The sequence below is a fragment of the Buceros rhinoceros genome, unplaced genomic scaffold, assembly GCF_000710305.1.
Source record: "Buceros rhinoceros silvestris isolate BGI_N320 unplaced genomic scaffold, ASM71030v1 scaffold14960, whole genome shotgun sequence".
Lineage (NCBI taxonomy): Eukaryota > Metazoa > Chordata > Aves > Bucerotiformes > Bucerotidae > Buceros > Buceros rhinoceros.
In genome coordinates, this window is record NW_010390276.1 from 1 (window position 1) to 16,417 (window position 16,417).

The window sequence follows — 16,417 nt, forward strand, 5'->3', positions numbered from 1 at the left end:
AGCGCTGAAGCTCCTGTGGTAAAAGATAAGCTGAATGTGTCTTTGGACCGCTTCCGTACGTGTCACGGTGACTGTTGCTCTCGTCCGGTTGTGGAGTCCGAGTGTATAGAAAGGTTCAGTCAGTAAATAAGGTTGTAGGGAATGGAGCTTTTCGTGTAGTATTGCATCGCTTCTATAAATTGAATTTTTTTTTTTTTAAGTGGGAACGAAGGGGAAGTTCATCTTGATACTCTCTATTTAGTACTTATTTCTGGTACTCTTCAAGAAGGCTAATCATAGCCAGTTGAACTAGGTGATTGATGTAGGTCCCTTCCAACTGAACTAGTCTGTTCTATCCCTGTCTTTTACTCCTGGTTTGTCCCCGAGATGTTTGCTTGTTTACAGCTTTGGAAGAGTTTTCATTATCTGCTTTAACGAATTTTAAAAAGACCCCACTATTTTATCTTTAATGCCTCAGTCTCCATTGATCTATCTGTTATTCAATGCTTCCTTCAGCTTTTTCTTTCTGCTGCCATCAAAGTCATCTTTCAATTAGTCTTTGTTTTACACCATCTGAATTAACCTAGGAGCCCTTTTAAACCTTTTCATGTCTTCCTGTATTGTTATGAAGTAGCTTTTGGTCTTAACATACTTGAAACTGTCCTATTGTTTTGTGGGAGGAAATACTGCCTCCTTCTTCATTAGCATCCTTTGTTAGTAATTTATCTTATCATTGTGTTCTCTTTGACTTTCCTCTCTTGCCACCCCACTCCCTCCTCAGTAAGGATCTAAATACCCTTTCATCTCCTCTGCCTCTGGCAGCTGAGGTGGTCCAGCTGTTCTGCCAAAAGGGGAAGGTGCTGCTTCCTCTTCACTTCCACTTTGCTGCACAGTCATGCTCTCTTATTTGTGCTCTCTCCAATATCTGGTTAAATGAGTTTAACTGTATCACAGAGGGATCTGATAAGCTTCCAAGCTGGCGTGAAATTTTTGTACTGTGGGGGAATGAGCTGAGGAAAGTGAACCTTTCCCTTCTCAACAGCAGTTAGTTGTCTGAAATAGACTTTAACGTGAAACTCCTGACAGTTTTCAGGACAGCTTTTGGCTGGTTCTTAGAAATGCAATGTCCTCCTACTTGGTAATGCTTTTTATTCCTTTTGCTCCTAACATGCTTTTTCACTGTCAGAGTCTTGAGTGTAGCTTTGATACTGTTAGAATTCACCCAGAACAAAATCTTTCCCATTGTTTGCTTTGCATTCGAAGATCTAACTTATCTAATTGTTTTCTTTCATTTGTGGTGGCAGATTTGCATCTTCTCATTGTCTTCAAAAGCACCAAGTTAGATATTCAAGTTGCTGCATGTAAGTGTCAAGTAGTCAGGAATTTTCTAGCATAACATGTCGCATTCGCCTGCGGTATTGTAGAGTGTGAATGGTTAAAATAATTTCTTTCTATGCTTTTTTACAGTCTGTAACAGAAGGTAGATCTAATAGTCATATATTATTTTCTCTTTTGTTATTGTACTTGATTATGTCCTCATCTCTTTCTTTTGCTTTATTTACTTATTTCTTTTTGAAGAGTTTGTCTCTATGTTTTTTCTCCTTCCCGCTGTTAAATGTGGAGTTATGTTATGTAAATATCACTTGCTTATCATACTTCTGTAACTTACGACCTGTACCTAGTAGGCTTGTGAATTATCTTACCTTTTTGCTATCTATTACTTCAAAGTCTGAAGTTCTCCTCAAGCAAGTTTTGCCAGCTGTTACCAATCACTAGACCTCATTCCTATATCATTTCTTTCGAGGCAGATGTGTTTGATCCTTCTTTCCCAGCGTTCCAAGTATTCCTTGTCTGTAGATTGCGTTAGTCTTTTACTTTTGCCACTGCTGCGATCCAGTTACTCCTGATGCACAGTGGAATCATCCACAATGATTCCTGCATTTTTGCCTTTGACAGTTTCCTGTTTCCACAGGGGGACAGAATGCTCTGGTCTTTTCCATGTGCTCTGAGAATAAATGCTCTCTTCCCGTGCTTTCTGACATCTACTGAGTTTCCTCCTTGCTTTGGTCGAAGCTATCTTTATTAAAAATCTTAATGTATTCTGAATTCTCTTTTTCTTTGGGTTCTTTTAAAGTCATTATATTCATTTACAGTCTTCTGAGGAATAGATGTGGCTACCCATAGAAGGCCTGAAAACAGTCTCCTTTTACTGTCTGAAGATGGGTAATTACAGTTTTGACCACACTGCTTAATGTGTATTTGTTTCATTTAAGTCAGCGAGATAGCTGTGATATTAAGTTTGTCTCTTCAGGTGTGTGTTGAAACTTAACTGAATTTTGTAAAGTGCTCTGAGAGCCGTTGAAATGCAAAACATTATTGGCTTGTTCTGCTTCATCTACCTTGTCCCTGTGGCTTTTTGCAACTCCAGATTGTGGTTGGAGGCTTTCAACTCTGACTCTTCCCTCTTTAGAGATGCTTTTAACACCTTTCAGGCATTAACCCTCCAGAAAAATCAAATACACTTCTAGTGTTAAAGAAACAGCAGATATTTTTATAAAATTTACTTGTCCCTGGAAGGTGTGTATGTTGTGGACGCTCAAGCATTTATTTTGCCTTGATTGCAATGTTTCTTGTAAAAATTATAAACTTTAATTCTTTACATAAGAAGAGTGAAACAGTGCGAATGATTCTGGCAGGCCAGGAACTGAGAAATTCTGAGAAACTGGGAGTACAGAACCGAGCTGTCTTGCCTGGATCTTCCATAAGGTCATAGCCGTCTGTGTCTGCTACACTTGAATATTTAAAATATTCTCTCCATGATACTGTGGCACATTTTAATCTTTTGTGGATCTGGGGTACTTTGGCCCAACTCTTTTCCATCTGATTGTTTCATCTACAGTCAGTAGTGAAGTAGCTGTCTATTTTGCAAGTTGCTAGATATGAATGTTAAGTGCTTCATTTCTTCTGCAGGTGCTGTTCTTTGGATTTGGGTGGCTATTCTTCATGCGTAAGCTTTTCAAGGATTATGAGGTGAGAGGGGACCTTTTGGCACAAATCTGTACCTTAAATTACTCTAATTACAGAAATATTTTAAAAACTGCAGTTGGCCTTTTCCCGCTCTTTAAACATTCTTATTTTTAATTGTCTCTACAGTTACTTTCTAATTTCCTCTTGTGCTTCTGTTTGAAAGACACCTGGATGTCTGAGAAAAGGGGTTCTCCTGGGGCCAGTGAAAGGTTTTATTTTTTTTTATTTAACAGTAGTGGATATGGAAAAAGTGGTAATAGGAAACCATTTTGCTTTTTGCTTGTGTAAGCCTGTCTTAATAGTAACATTTTTGAGACAAAATCAAATTTTAACTCAGTCAGATGTATTCATTGTGTCTGGATGGAATAAAACGGCTGTGTTCTTTATTCCTAGAGGGATATGAGAGAATATAGTCTAGGTCAGAGATGGCTTAAGCGCAAGCCAAATTCAGACCCCAAAAGGATTTCTGATGTGGATCTTGCTTTTAAATCTAAGTTTAAGATCAAATAGCTCTGTTAGCAAGGGTCTGTCATTAGTCAAGTTGACATAGGGCATTGCATGCTTGACATCCCTTCTGCGTAAGGCATCTCTGTTAAATGTGCTGATAAGCTGCAATCAGTGTAATGCTGAGCAATTTATGAGCTTGCCCTCTGGTTTCTAACAGACTGTTGGTTTCTTCCTATTTAGATAAAGGGCGAGGTGCCTTGAAGCAAGAGAGCCAGTTGTGTGCTGTTGTACTTTGTGATTTGTTTTTGTTACCTGAGGGATATCAGGAGTGGAAACGTCTGATGTCTCTGGCTTGTCTTCTCCGTTGCAGGTGCGACAGTATGTGGTCCAGGTGATCTTCTCTGTGACTTTTGCTTTTTCTTGTACCATGTTTGAACTCATCATCTTTGAGATTTTGGGAGTGCTGAACAGCAGGTGAGTCTGGGAGCTCACTTAAGGACTAGCCTGCTTTGTGTTCTGCAGCGTCTTCAGTCCAACTTCTAAATTAATAAGTTAGACTTGTATTGGGGAAATTGTGTGTGAAAATTGCCAACAACTCAGTGAAAGTGTTTGAGCACCAGCATTTGTTTATTTGACAGAACGTGAGACTAGAAGCCATAAGCTCCCTATTTTCCATGCAGTTGGTATTAGCGTGGTGTAGGTCCTTAGGGCAAGGTTTTAGTCTTTGACTTTCTCCATTTGTGAAGTTAAAAGAAGCGATTTCTTTTATGGGAATACTATAAAGTTTCAGGTCATGCTGAAGAGCACTTTTCAGATATTATGGACTATAGAAACGATAAGCACTAGTTTTTCAGTAGTGGTCAGAGCAGTAAATAAGATGTGAAGCTAATTGTGGAGTGAAATAATGTAATAATACTGTAATAATACTGTACAACATCCCTTGGTATAGGGTGGGAGCTTCTATAAAAAGGGGATGTTAAAAAATGTCTACCTCAGAAGCCTGTAGGAAAGAGAAATAAGAATAGTAACATGTAGAGGCTAGCTGGGTTTCCTATTTATTCTCTCTCATCATACTCTTATAAGAGAGCAGTTAAAGGAGTTGAAAGGCAGGAAGTACAAAACTGATAAAAGGTAATGTTAGTTCTGACTGTGTGTTATTAATCTGTAGAGCTTGCAGCCAGAGAGATCACTGTGGAGAATACTTTTATAAGCTTCAATAAAGGTCTGAACATCAATACAGATGAAAATGTTTGCCTCTGAATGAGCTAGGAAAAAGTGACAAGGATCCTCATAATTTTTCCTTCCCTGAGGCATAAAGAGGATATGAGTTAATATTAGGAACAGGGCATTTATTTTTCTATTCAAGCAAAGTGAAAAGTCACTTCAGCCAAGATGAATCTCATCTGCATTTGACTAATCTCCTGCAGTCAGGAGCATTGATCATTTTGATATATATGTGTATTTTTAAATTCTTGCTTTGCACTGTCTTGCAGATGAGACAATTAACTTTGAACTGAAACATGTTGCATTATGAGCATTAAATATTTTTGATCTTTTCAATTTGAATTAGCCCTTTCTTGATGCAGCTACTCACTACAAAATTAATTACTACCTATACTTGTTTATTTACTGCTGGTATAGCTGCTGCAACTAGCATTAGTATCCATGGAGAATACAGTTTTTATTTTTACTGTAAAATAGCCCAGTGTGGTTTTTTTTCTGGATAGTTGTTAATTTTGAAATACACATTCTTGAGCTCTGTTATTAAACAAAAACCTGAAACTCAATCCTACCTCCCCAGCCCAAACAACAAACAAACCCCAAAATATCCTGTACTCTAGGCCAATGTTATCCAATGCTTGATGTAGTTGAAAGGATTACATTGACATGCAGTTGTCTTTTTGAAATTTGTTTTATAATGGTAATGTGCTAATCAGTAGTTTGGCTTTATTTTAGCTCTCGATATTTTCACTGGAAGCTGAACCTGTGCGTCATTTTGCTCATCCTAGTCTTCATGGTACCCTTCTACATTGGTTACTTTGTTGTGAGCAATATCAGATTATGTGAGTACTTGGTTTGTGGCAGCCGGGCTGCTAACTTGAGACTCTGCATACAAATGAGGAGTGACTTTTCTGAGAGAGATACGTTGATTAGTATCCCCGTAACTCCTGTCTTCCTCTGGCTTTGTTCTGACTTCTCTTTGGAACTTAATGCTTTAGCTTGAACCGTTTACTGATCAGTTAGGAGATACTTCACCGGTCCGCACAAATGTAGCTTTTCGTTACGGGTCTCAACAGAGTTGAGCACTTTAGAGTAATGCTGCTGGAATTTGTTCCTCTACAATTTTAAGCTTGCAGCCAAACCCTGGAACTGTTAGCAAGGCTGTATTGTTCTGCTAGAGGGTAAATGAGACAGAGAAGCTCAATAAATTACTTCTGCTTTTTTTTCTGTTTGCTATGGTCTGGATGAGGCCTCTTCCATGTGCTAATGGACGCTTACCCATGAGCTATTGATATTCATCGTTCTTTTGTATTGAGCTTAGGCATGTAGATCGGGAGTATTAAGCATGTAGTTTTGGCATGAAGGTGAAGTTTTCAAGCTTCATATTCAGGGTCACACAGAGACACAGCTACGTGATCCCCTGTTCATAGAGCAGCCCTCGTCATGTGAAAAGCCAAAGTGGTGGGTTGCTGCATTAGCTCTTGCAAATGGTGATCTCTTACAGCTGGTTCTGTAGGAAGTGAAGAGGTGCATACTGCTAGCTGTAGCTTTGGCAGTTGACACCTGTCTTGGCTATTTGTTCTCAAAGCACCCTTTGAACCAATGCAGCGATTTTGCAAGATGGAAAAAGACTTGAAGGAAGAACATCTTTAAAATACTGTTTTTTTTTCCCCTCTCCATTAGTGCACAGACAGAAACTCCTTTTTGCGTGTGTACTGTGGTTGACGTTCATGTATTTCTTCTGGAAGCTGGGGGATCCATTTCCTATCCTCAGCCCAAAACATGGTGAGTTTCATACTCTTGTTGATTCCTTCCCACCTGAAAATAAGCTTTGTTATCTCGCTTTTATCTTGGAGCTATTACGATATTATCTCAGCTCTGCAGCTGGGACTGTAGAAAGTAGTTCTTGCAGCTGAGGTTCTGCTCTGCTTTGAAATCTGTTGTCTGAAGGCTGTCATAGTTTGCATGATTTTTTTTCCAGTACCACAGGGAAACTTTAAGTCTAACTGAACCTAGACCGTGTAAGGACACAGTGCGCTTTCTGAGGACGCAAACTCTCCACGAAAAGCTGATCACAGCTTTTATTCACTTGTTTCTTTTCTTGTGGAGATTAAAGCTAATTTATTTAAGAAGACAATTGACAACCAATCCTTCATCGGACTTTTTTCAGTCAGATTATTGTTTGTGACTGAAATCATATCAGTTTAGTATAGGTTGGCTGTCCATTTGACAAAACATGGCAGTGTGCCTAAACACCAGGACTGTGTAGACTGTAGCCAGCAATGCATCTGGCAGTGCAGGCTGGCTTCAGTACAACTTCCTACACTGCCTGAGCCTAGAGGCAGTACAGTGACATGGTACTAGAATGTGAGTTGGTGCCAGAGCTATTTATGTGCAGAATTAGCTTGGGTATCTCTGCATTGCAGTCATGGAACCAGGAGTATTTATAGTGTGAAGATACTGTGTGCACTTGGGCTAGTTTGGGTCCAACAGATCTTGTTAGCATGTGCCTAACTGTACTGAACCCTTCAGTGTGCCAAAGGACTATAATGCTGCAGACTCAGACTGTCGTCTGGGTTTCCTGTGTAATTCATGTTGCCCTTATTCTCTGCGCTGGAAAATTGTTTGTAGACTGTTCTCAACAGGTGAAATTCAGTCAGTTTCACTCAAATAGTTGAGTGTGTCTGTCTGCATAGATAATGGTCAGCTTTATCTTTCTGTTCTCGAAGAAGCTTCTTTACTCTCTACTAATCCATAAGAGAAAAATTGAAGGATACCATCTGCTGTAGCATCTGCCAACCTTTGATCTGTGAATCTAAAACTTTCTTGAGAGACGGTGTGTATCAGCGTGTTGTATTTCAGTAGCAAATAACACAATTACAACAGCTAGTATATAGTGCAGACCCCTCTGCCCAATGTTGCATTGCCAAGAAACACGTGTCCGTTTTGAGTTGCAGATGGCACTTGAGTTGGCAGAGCATTATAACCCAATGGGAATTTAGCCGTGGGGCTTAGATAATACTCTTCAGATCATTGAAAAGGTTCTGTGACACCACTATGGATTTCCATAACTGGTAGTGGGGTGTCTTCTATTTTTAACTTCTGCTTTACAGGATGATACCTCCACCAACAGTTGTACAGTTCCTTATTCTACCAGGTGTAGACATAAGGTTAGAGCAAAGGTAGGGGTTTTTTCCCTGCTGTACTGCTGGGGTGCTGCTGTCATGCATGTACAGATAAAGCTGCTGCAGTGCTTTATTGTGTGGTGGTGGCCCAATTCAGACAGGTGGGATCCTGTTGCAGAGTGAGACGTGACAGGAGGCTGTGCTCAATGAGCCCCTTGTTGCAGTACGTTATTTGTAGTGCCTTTCTCAGCGTGCCCCACCCTGGTCTCTTGCACGTGCAGTGGTGTGCTGCACTGCAGCTGGAGAATTGTGCTGTCTGCTAGGGCCCTTTCAAGTACCTGCACTGGCATCCTGGGTCAGGGGGTGCCTTGCCTGGGGATGGTGATGGCAGTGTGCTGCAGCTGGGAAATGCACCATCTATTAAAGGCTCTGAGTCAGGAGCCCTGGCTGGTCTGCAGCTTGGTTAATAGACGTGGGTTTGGGAGCTCATAGTAGAAGGAAGGTTATGCTTCACTCAATTACATACTAGCATTCTAATACAACTCTTATCTCAGTTTGTAAAACACTTGTTTTATCTGACCTGATCACAAGAGTAGGGTTGTTGCGAGTGTCATGGGGAGGCATTGCTTTAACCAGTGGAATGTCATGTCATTTTGAAGGCACCTCTGTTTTAACTGTTGCTGTCTGACAGTGTGTGGGGCAAAAGGCCAGTGTATTGTAGCACATTCTGTAGCTCATGTAAATCTCTGTGCAGCTGCACATGACCGGGTGTCTCGCTCTCCCTTTGTGAAGTCTTTTTGCCTTGTTTTCATCATTTATTCCCGTTCTCTGAAGCATGAAATGAGGCTTGGCGCTTGGCCATCTCAGTTTTGCAACCGTGTAAGCTCCAAATGTGCTGTCTGTGGCAGCTGGTCTATAACTAGCTCCCTAAAAAGTGAGTGGTTTAGTAGCACATGGCACTGTATCCTGAGAAGACAGGTTGAAGTCTGTGTTTAACGGCTGAGAAGAATAAATGCAATTTCAGTGCTTGGTGTTGGTTACAGCACAGGCTTGATGTTCATGCTGTATTATGTGAATATGTGTTTTAGAGTCCACTCGGTGCTCAGGTGGAATGCCTGTTGGTGGTCACCTCAACAACGTGTATGTGTATGTGTCTGCTGTGTGTATACTGAACAGCCAGGAGCAGCCTAAGACTTCTCGTGCTGTCATGACTGCATTGTCCTACAAGTACAAATTGCGTCTGATCTGGAGGGGTCGCTTCTAATGACTATTGACAGGATAGAGCTTCTTTATGGTTGAGACGTTTTTAGGCTAGTTTGCCAGGGACTACCTGGTTTGGTAGCTAATCCTGGTGATTGCAGAAATGGCTTTGCAGAGAAGGCTTCCTTCATAGTATCTGGTGGATGATCTGTGTTCACACCTCAGCAAAGTGCAGTCACTAATGTTTTATTAATTTAAAACCAAAATATTGACTGCTAGTCCTCTACAGATGTGTCTCCTTCATAGCTAGAGTTTCCCATCTGTTTCTAAGCATGGTAACGTGCTTTCTGAGGGATACTTTCTACCTCTTTAATAGTCTATGTACTTCATGTTACCTCTGGTCATTGCAGTGGTAAGGCAGCTGGATTCATTAAGCAGCTCTGTGTATGTGTTGTTGTGATGGCATCAAGTGTGGGGCACAGAGAACAAGGTTACTAATACTGGGTTTTTCCTCTCTCAGGAATCCTGTCTATAGAACAGCTCATCAGCCGCGTGGGTGTGATTGGGGTGACACTCATGGCTTTGCTGTCAGGATTTGGGGCTGTCAACTGTCCATACACTTACATGTCCTATTTTCTCAGGTAACTTCAGTATTGCAAAATATTTTGTCCATCTTTTTGAGATTGCTTTTCTGCTTTTCCTGTGGCATTGATTGTGGTTTTTAAATAGCTTTTTTCGTTAATCTAGCTATTGCCATGTCTACGTGCTAGAACCATTTCCATGCTGAAGCGTATTCTTCTTATACAGTCTTCTCTCTTTGCTTCATGGGCATGTGCACATTTCCTCTGAGATGGGATGGCAAGCCTAATTGGATGTCTTCATTTTGCAGGAATGTGACAGATGCAGATATTTTGGCTTTGGAGCGACGACTTCTTCAGACTATGGACATGATTGTTAGTAAGAAAAAAAGGTGAGAAGGCAGCAGTATCATGAAATTATTTCAAGGATTTTCAGTCAGGATGGTTCTTGAAATTATCCAAATCATTAGTCCTGTCAGGTCTACGTGTTCTAGTGAAACAAGTGGCTGAGCTGGGTTGAGCTATTTGTTGTTTCATTCTGGCCTGATACACAACTTTATTTAGTGATTATTATTTAGTGAACAGACACGTTGACTAAATAATACCCTTTCTTACCGCAGTGGCACAGATTAGGCTTCCAAGAACAATTGTAACTCTCTCATGGCAGCTTAACTAGTCTGTAAGAGGGGCATGTTTCTCTCCTGATGAATAAAATGACCCTTTAGCCACTGCAGCTGGCTCTTTTGCTGGCAGTTTCAGTACAGAAATTGGTTCATACATACGACTGCTCTCCTGCTCAGTGGTTCTGGTGTTTCCTGGTCAGAGCTGAAGCAGGCTAGTGAGCTGGTGTAGTCGCAGCTATATTTTTGCAAACGGCAAGGTTTACATTAGTTAAGTTTTGCAGAAATGCACAAGCATGCCATCAGAACTCTGCTTTTGTTGGTTTAGCTTACCCTAAGAGAAAAAGCTACTTTTGGAAACAATTTACTTTAATTTACACTGAAAAGATTTTTGTCTGCTGTTACAAATTACGTATTATATGCCTTACTAATTGTGCGCCATAAATACAATCACCATAGTCACTTCAAAGGTTTAACTGACACAATTCTCGCAGCAGTCCCCCAAACTACTTTTGGCGCACTAATGTTTTAATGGAACCATCTAATGTACGACCGGGGAACTTTTAGGTAGACTAACCTTGCTGCATTAGTCACCAGTGTGTGTTATGTGCTGATCACTATTAGGATATGAAAGTGTAGTTAAGGCATAACTTTTTTCTTCCCCTTTGAAAATGTTAAGTGGTGAACAAATGATAAGTGATTATTTGTGGTCATGTGTAAGACAGTAAGTAGTGTGAGTGAATTTAATTACTGAAGTTTAATTGATTTGAGTAGGAGCCTACTAAAATACTGGCTTTGGAGTTAAAGATACGGTGTAGTGCTGCTTCTGACTGTACTTGTTTCTTTTCTACAGCATTTTTGGACCTCTGGCCCAGGGATAGTGACTGTGAGGTAGAAGTAAGGCTAGTATAACTGACTAGCACTTCCTTGCCTTCCTATGGCAAGAAAATCTTTTGAATTTAGCAACTTCCTAACCATTATGAAGAGCCACATGAAGTGTGTTAATTGCTTGGGAATTATACCGAAGTTCAAGTATTTGTGGTAAAAAACCCAAACAACAGAATAAAAAAACAAGAAAAGCCCCCAGCAGTGCCCCCCCGCACCCTCCAAAAAACTCCTATGCAGCCTCAGAAATGCGCAAGAAATAGCAGAAGCTTGAGTTCTATAGATTTTGTTTTCTTTTTGCTTTGATAGGGAGCAGTGGCTTGCATAATTAGACTGTTTGCTCATATAGAACAGAGCTTAAAAAGTTAGATTTGTATCAGTCTAAATGCAATCCAAATCATTTGGCAGAACAAGTGGGAATAGCAGTATTTTACAGTGTAGGGTAAACACTGTAGTTCCATGAATTGTCAGTTACTTGCTGGCCACCTTTTCAGTACTAGTCATAACTTGGAACTTATCAATACACACAAGGGTTATGAGGGAATAGAACATAAGGCTTTTTTGTTTTCTTTGTTGATCTTGATAATTCTTCTCATTCCAACCCTTATTTGTACTGTGCTCCTTGCCGGTAGGGAATAGTTGTTGAAAGATGTTTTCCCTGATGCTTTTTGCACAGGAGTTATTATTGTCTATTGTTGTGTCTTTCCTGAGTGTAAAGCCTTAAGCAAACTTGCCTCTAAGGCTGGCAGGTTCTTTAAACTCAGCCTTGCAGTTATGACATGACTAAGCCTCAGGTTTGAAATACCCAGATTCTGTGAGACCATTGATTCATTTTGCTTCAAGTCAGTGTATCTGGTGTAGATATGTTGCATATCTACACAGGCAGAGTGTCTGGGTTTTGCCTGTGGATCCTTTCTGTGAAGTCTCCAGAACTCCTGACTACTGTGTGGGTACAGAGATCCCTGTCAGCTCTCAAAGGAAAAGATTGGCCTTTGTATAGTGACAGCCTTGTGCTTCACCTTGACATAGCTGTATTTTTGCGACAGTGCTGTGGATCGTTTGGGATGGAACATGTGAATCAGGTTCTGGGAAGAGAGCAAGGATTAAAAATGCAGTTCTTATATTTGGCAGCTATCAGAATAGATTGAGTAGTTCTAAGTTCTCTGTTATTTGTAGTCTGTGGCCATTTGTGCTTTTATGTGTGTTATGTGGGGTGTTTGTAGGGTGTTTGTTTTGCTGAATGTGAAGGAGAAGTGGTGAATTTTTTTTTATTATACTGCTTATCAACAACCTCGAAGAGGGCTTAGTGCCAAATGTCGCAATACTGGCTGCAGCTACAAGAAAGGACCTAAACACTGTCAAATCATGGATCGCTTTGACAGTCCTATGAATAGTTTTCAATTTAGGAGTGGATAACTGGCTCACGAATTTCAGTGGGGAGAAACGTGAGGGAATGAGGCCAGAAACCAGCACTGCTCATGAGGATTATGCCGCGTTGTACGCAGGAGTGTGAGGGACAGAATGCAGCTGCTGCTGTAGTGTTGGAATTAGCTTTAGGAGTCACGTTCAGGTTGCCCGAAGCATCCAGTGGTTCAGTCCAATAATGGTTTTATGTGTTTCTGCTTCATAACAGGTTGTCATGAAGCCCAGTAGTGAGTGACAGAATATCAGAGTGCTGCTGCATACCATCCAGCACTCACAGTTCTATGGAGAATGTGGATGTGCAGTGATAAAGAGGTGTTCAAGGGGAGAGAGGAGAATGAGAAGTCTTCCGATTCCTGAACTTGAAATAGCACAGTCATATGTTTGAGGAAAAGAAAGCGACTAATCATATGACTGAGAAATCCCTTTGAATTTTTATTTTTATTTGGGTTTAAATCCCTTTAAGGATTGAAGCATGATCCTGAATTGAAATCTTGGGAAGTGTTTCATTGAATCTTGCTTGATTAGATCTGGGCTCTACTCCAGAGCTAATCAGGATAATGTTATGAAGCAAGATTAGTGCTTAGGGGGAAAAAAAGGAGACATCTGTTTGCAGTGAATTTAGTTTAACAGTGTCTTCCAAGGAACTGGTTTTTTTTGTTTGTTTTGATTTTTTATAAAAATACTTTATTACTAAGGATTTGTGTTTTCTGTTCTTTCAGGATAGCAGTGGCTCATAGGACAATGTTCCAGAGAGGAGAAGTGCATAACAAACCCACTGGCTTCTGGGGAATGATAAAAAGTGTTACAACATCTGTTGCAGGCAGTGAAAGTATCCTTCATCTGCATGCTGGCAACTGCCTCGGGAGGTGGCACCAGCTTTCTTCTGTTTTGAAAGGAAGAGTGTTTGTTAGTTGGGCCAGTTACAAAGCATTTGTGTTTCAACGTGTTTCAGCAGTCTGAGCAAAAGGCTTAATGTCTCCTGGGACATTTGCTCTCTGGCAGTGTACTGTCTGTCCTTTTGCCCAGGGCTCAGACATGTAGGTTTACAGTGCCACAGTTGGGAGTTGCACGCTGCTGCCCTGCCCTTTAAGTGTGATGTTACGTCACCATGGTTGAAGTTACAGCAGATTGCAGGACAGATGTGCACATTTATGGTGTCACATTGCAGGTGTCTACCCGATCACACCACTGACATGGGAGGCAACTCTTTCTGCTCATATGACTGACCTGCATGCGTTTTTTTTCTTGTAACTTGAAATACACTCTTCTGGGATGGAGAGCCCATGGCATACTTGAGTAAAGCAATGACGTTGGCTGAGGTGCTGGAGCAATTTACCTGACCTGTAGTTGGCTTTCTGGCCACGTTGGAAAGTTGTGAGTAAAAGAAGGGTGGGAAGCAACTTGTTGACCAAAGAAATTGTTCTCATGATATAGCTTTAGTGGCCAGCCTATAGCAGTGTGACAAAAAGGTGGATAGGAAAAGGTGAACAGAAGTTCTGTCCATGTGAAAGGGGTAGAAGGAATCTGTTGGGAATTACAAGGGTCTGTATTTCTCTCCATTCCCACAAGCTGTCAAAATCACAATTTGGCTATTTGACAAGACTCTTCATAATAATCACTAATTTCTTGGAGCAGTTTTGTTTATGAAGATGATGTGAGAGTGCCATTGTAAGGGCACTTCGGTGACAAGGGGCATTGGAGCAGCAGGTCTCTTTGAGAGCTCTGGTTCTATTCTGCAGTGTTGCTCTACAGGCAGAGGAATAAAGAGCTTGTTGCATGACTGCTTAAATACTGTGTACTGCCTACCTTCTTAAAATGGAGTGGCATGCAATATATGTTTCCTTGAGATTTCTTCAGGTGCAGTATTGACAAGAAGCATTAAGAGCGAATCAAAAACGTGAACTGGATCAAAAACGTGAACTGGATCAAAAAAGTGGTCAAACCATTAGATGTGGCCCTTGCACTGAAGGTGGGGAATGTTTTGGTTTTAATCAAGAATTTATGACGTATTGTAGCCTTGACTATGCTGGTTTGCCAGATCTGTCCCTTATCCAGCAAGAAGTGGATGCTTTAGAAGAGCTGAGTCGGCAGCTTTTTCTGGAAACTGCTGACTTGCATGCAACAAAGGTACATAGCAGAGTAATTGTCCAGATGGGTGTTGGGAGGAGATAGTTATTTGAAAGAGATTGTAAGTTATAAGAAATTGAAGAAATGCTCAGTGGGTAAATGTCAAAATGTTGTGATGTGGTGGAGTGAGGATCTCTGTATGGAGGCACCCTCCCAGCTGCCTCTATACAATAGGTATGCGGCTCTGGATGTGGAAGGCCAGTCAGTGGAGGATGTTGATGGCAGTCTGTCTACACCAGAGGTGTCTTCAAGGTCAGAAAGGCTGACCCCCTGTATCATGACCACCTCCACAAGGAAGAATAGACAGGTTTTAGTTGTAGATGACTCCCTTCTGAACTCTGTTGCCTGCCTGGGGTCGGAGTTAAAGATGTGGTGAGGAAGCTTCCCACGTTTGCACAACCCACAGATTATTGCCTGTTACTGACTTTTCCGCTAGGCAGTGATGAAATTCTTCAAACAAGAAGCCTGAGGACAATCAAAAAAGGTTTCAGGGCTCTCAGGAGACTGGTCACAGGATGAGGAGCGCAAGTGGTGTTCTCCTCTATCCCTTTAGTTTCAGGGATGTTGAGGGAAGAAACAGAAAAGACCCACCAGCTCAATATCTGGCTCCAAGCCTGGTGTCATCAGCAGGACTTTGGGTTCTTTCACCATGGGTTGATTTATACCACACCAGGTTTGCAGGCGTCTAACGGAGTACACCTGTCTCGGAAGGGGAAGAGGATCCTTGCACAGGAGTTGTCATGGCTCATGGATAGGGAATAGAGTCTGGCTTGCTGGGACTAAGCCCAAGAGCTGCACATGAGTGTTAGTTGGATGGTGTGCCAGCGAGCTCCTTGGGTATACTGCACCAGTGGCGACTGAGGGCAGTGTGTCTGGTGATGGGATAGCCACAATGGTCACTAGTGTGCCAGGAGTCAAGGCAGAGCCTGGGAAAGGTCAGGTGGGAGTTAGGCCTTCTCCCCCCAAAGAAGAGGCAATGGGATCACTAGTCCAGTTGAAGTGCTTCTACACCAATGCACACAGCATGGGCAACAAACAGGAAGAGCTGGAAGCCATTGTGCAAAAGGAAAACTATGATATAATTGCCATCATGGAGACATGGTGGGATGGTACGCAGAACTGGAGTGCTGCACTGGGTGGCTACAAGCTCTTTAGCAGGGATAAGCCAGGCAGAAGGGGGACGGGGAATGTGTCTCTGTGTGTTAGGGAGGGTTTTGATTGTCTAGAAAACAACTGTGGTGATGGTAGAGTGATTATGGATTAAAATCAGGGGGAAGGCCAAGGCAGACATCACAGTGGGAGTCTGCTATAGACCACCCAACCAGGAAGAAGAGGTAGATGAAATATTCTACAAACAATTAGGAGAAGTCTCACAATCACAGCCACTAGTTCTTCTGGTGAAGTCTGAGTGACTTCAATCTATCAGAGATCTGCTGGAAATTCAATACAGCAGTGAGAAAACAGTCCAGGAGGTTCCTAGAGTGTGTGGAGGACAACTTTCTCACACAGCTAGTAAGGGAACCAACCAGGGAAGACTCCCTACTGGACCTGCTGTTTACCAGCAGAGAAGGACTTGTGGATCAGGTGAAGGTTGGAGGCTGTTTTGGACATAGTGACCAGGAAATAATAGAGTTTTATGTTCTAGCAGCAGTGGAGAGGTGGGTCAGCAGAACTGCTGCCTTGGACTTCTGGAGGGCAGACTTCAACCTTTTAAGGAGACTGGTTGGCAGGGTCCCTCCAATTCTGAAGAAGGTTAATCATCGAAGCCCAGGAGCAGGCTGTC

General features: G+C 41.7%; 1 protein-coding gene across 1 annotated transcript; it reads left to right on the forward strand.

Moving 5' to 3' along the window:
- Window positions 1-2,937: 2,937 nt before the first annotated feature.
- Window positions 2,938-14,634, forward strand: LOC104487967 (Golgi pH regulator; the record flags this gene model as incomplete). The annotated part of the gene is made up of 8 exons (XM_010137274.1): window positions 2,938-3,009; window positions 3,824-3,927; window positions 5,410-5,516; window positions 6,358-6,459; window positions 9,520-9,640; window positions 9,889-9,969; window positions 13,227-13,336; window positions 14,546-14,634. Coding segments are annotated over exons 1-8 (741 nt in total), but the record flags the coding sequence as incomplete, so codon positions are not given.
- Between the last annotated feature and the right edge of the window lie 1,783 nt (window positions 14,635-16,417).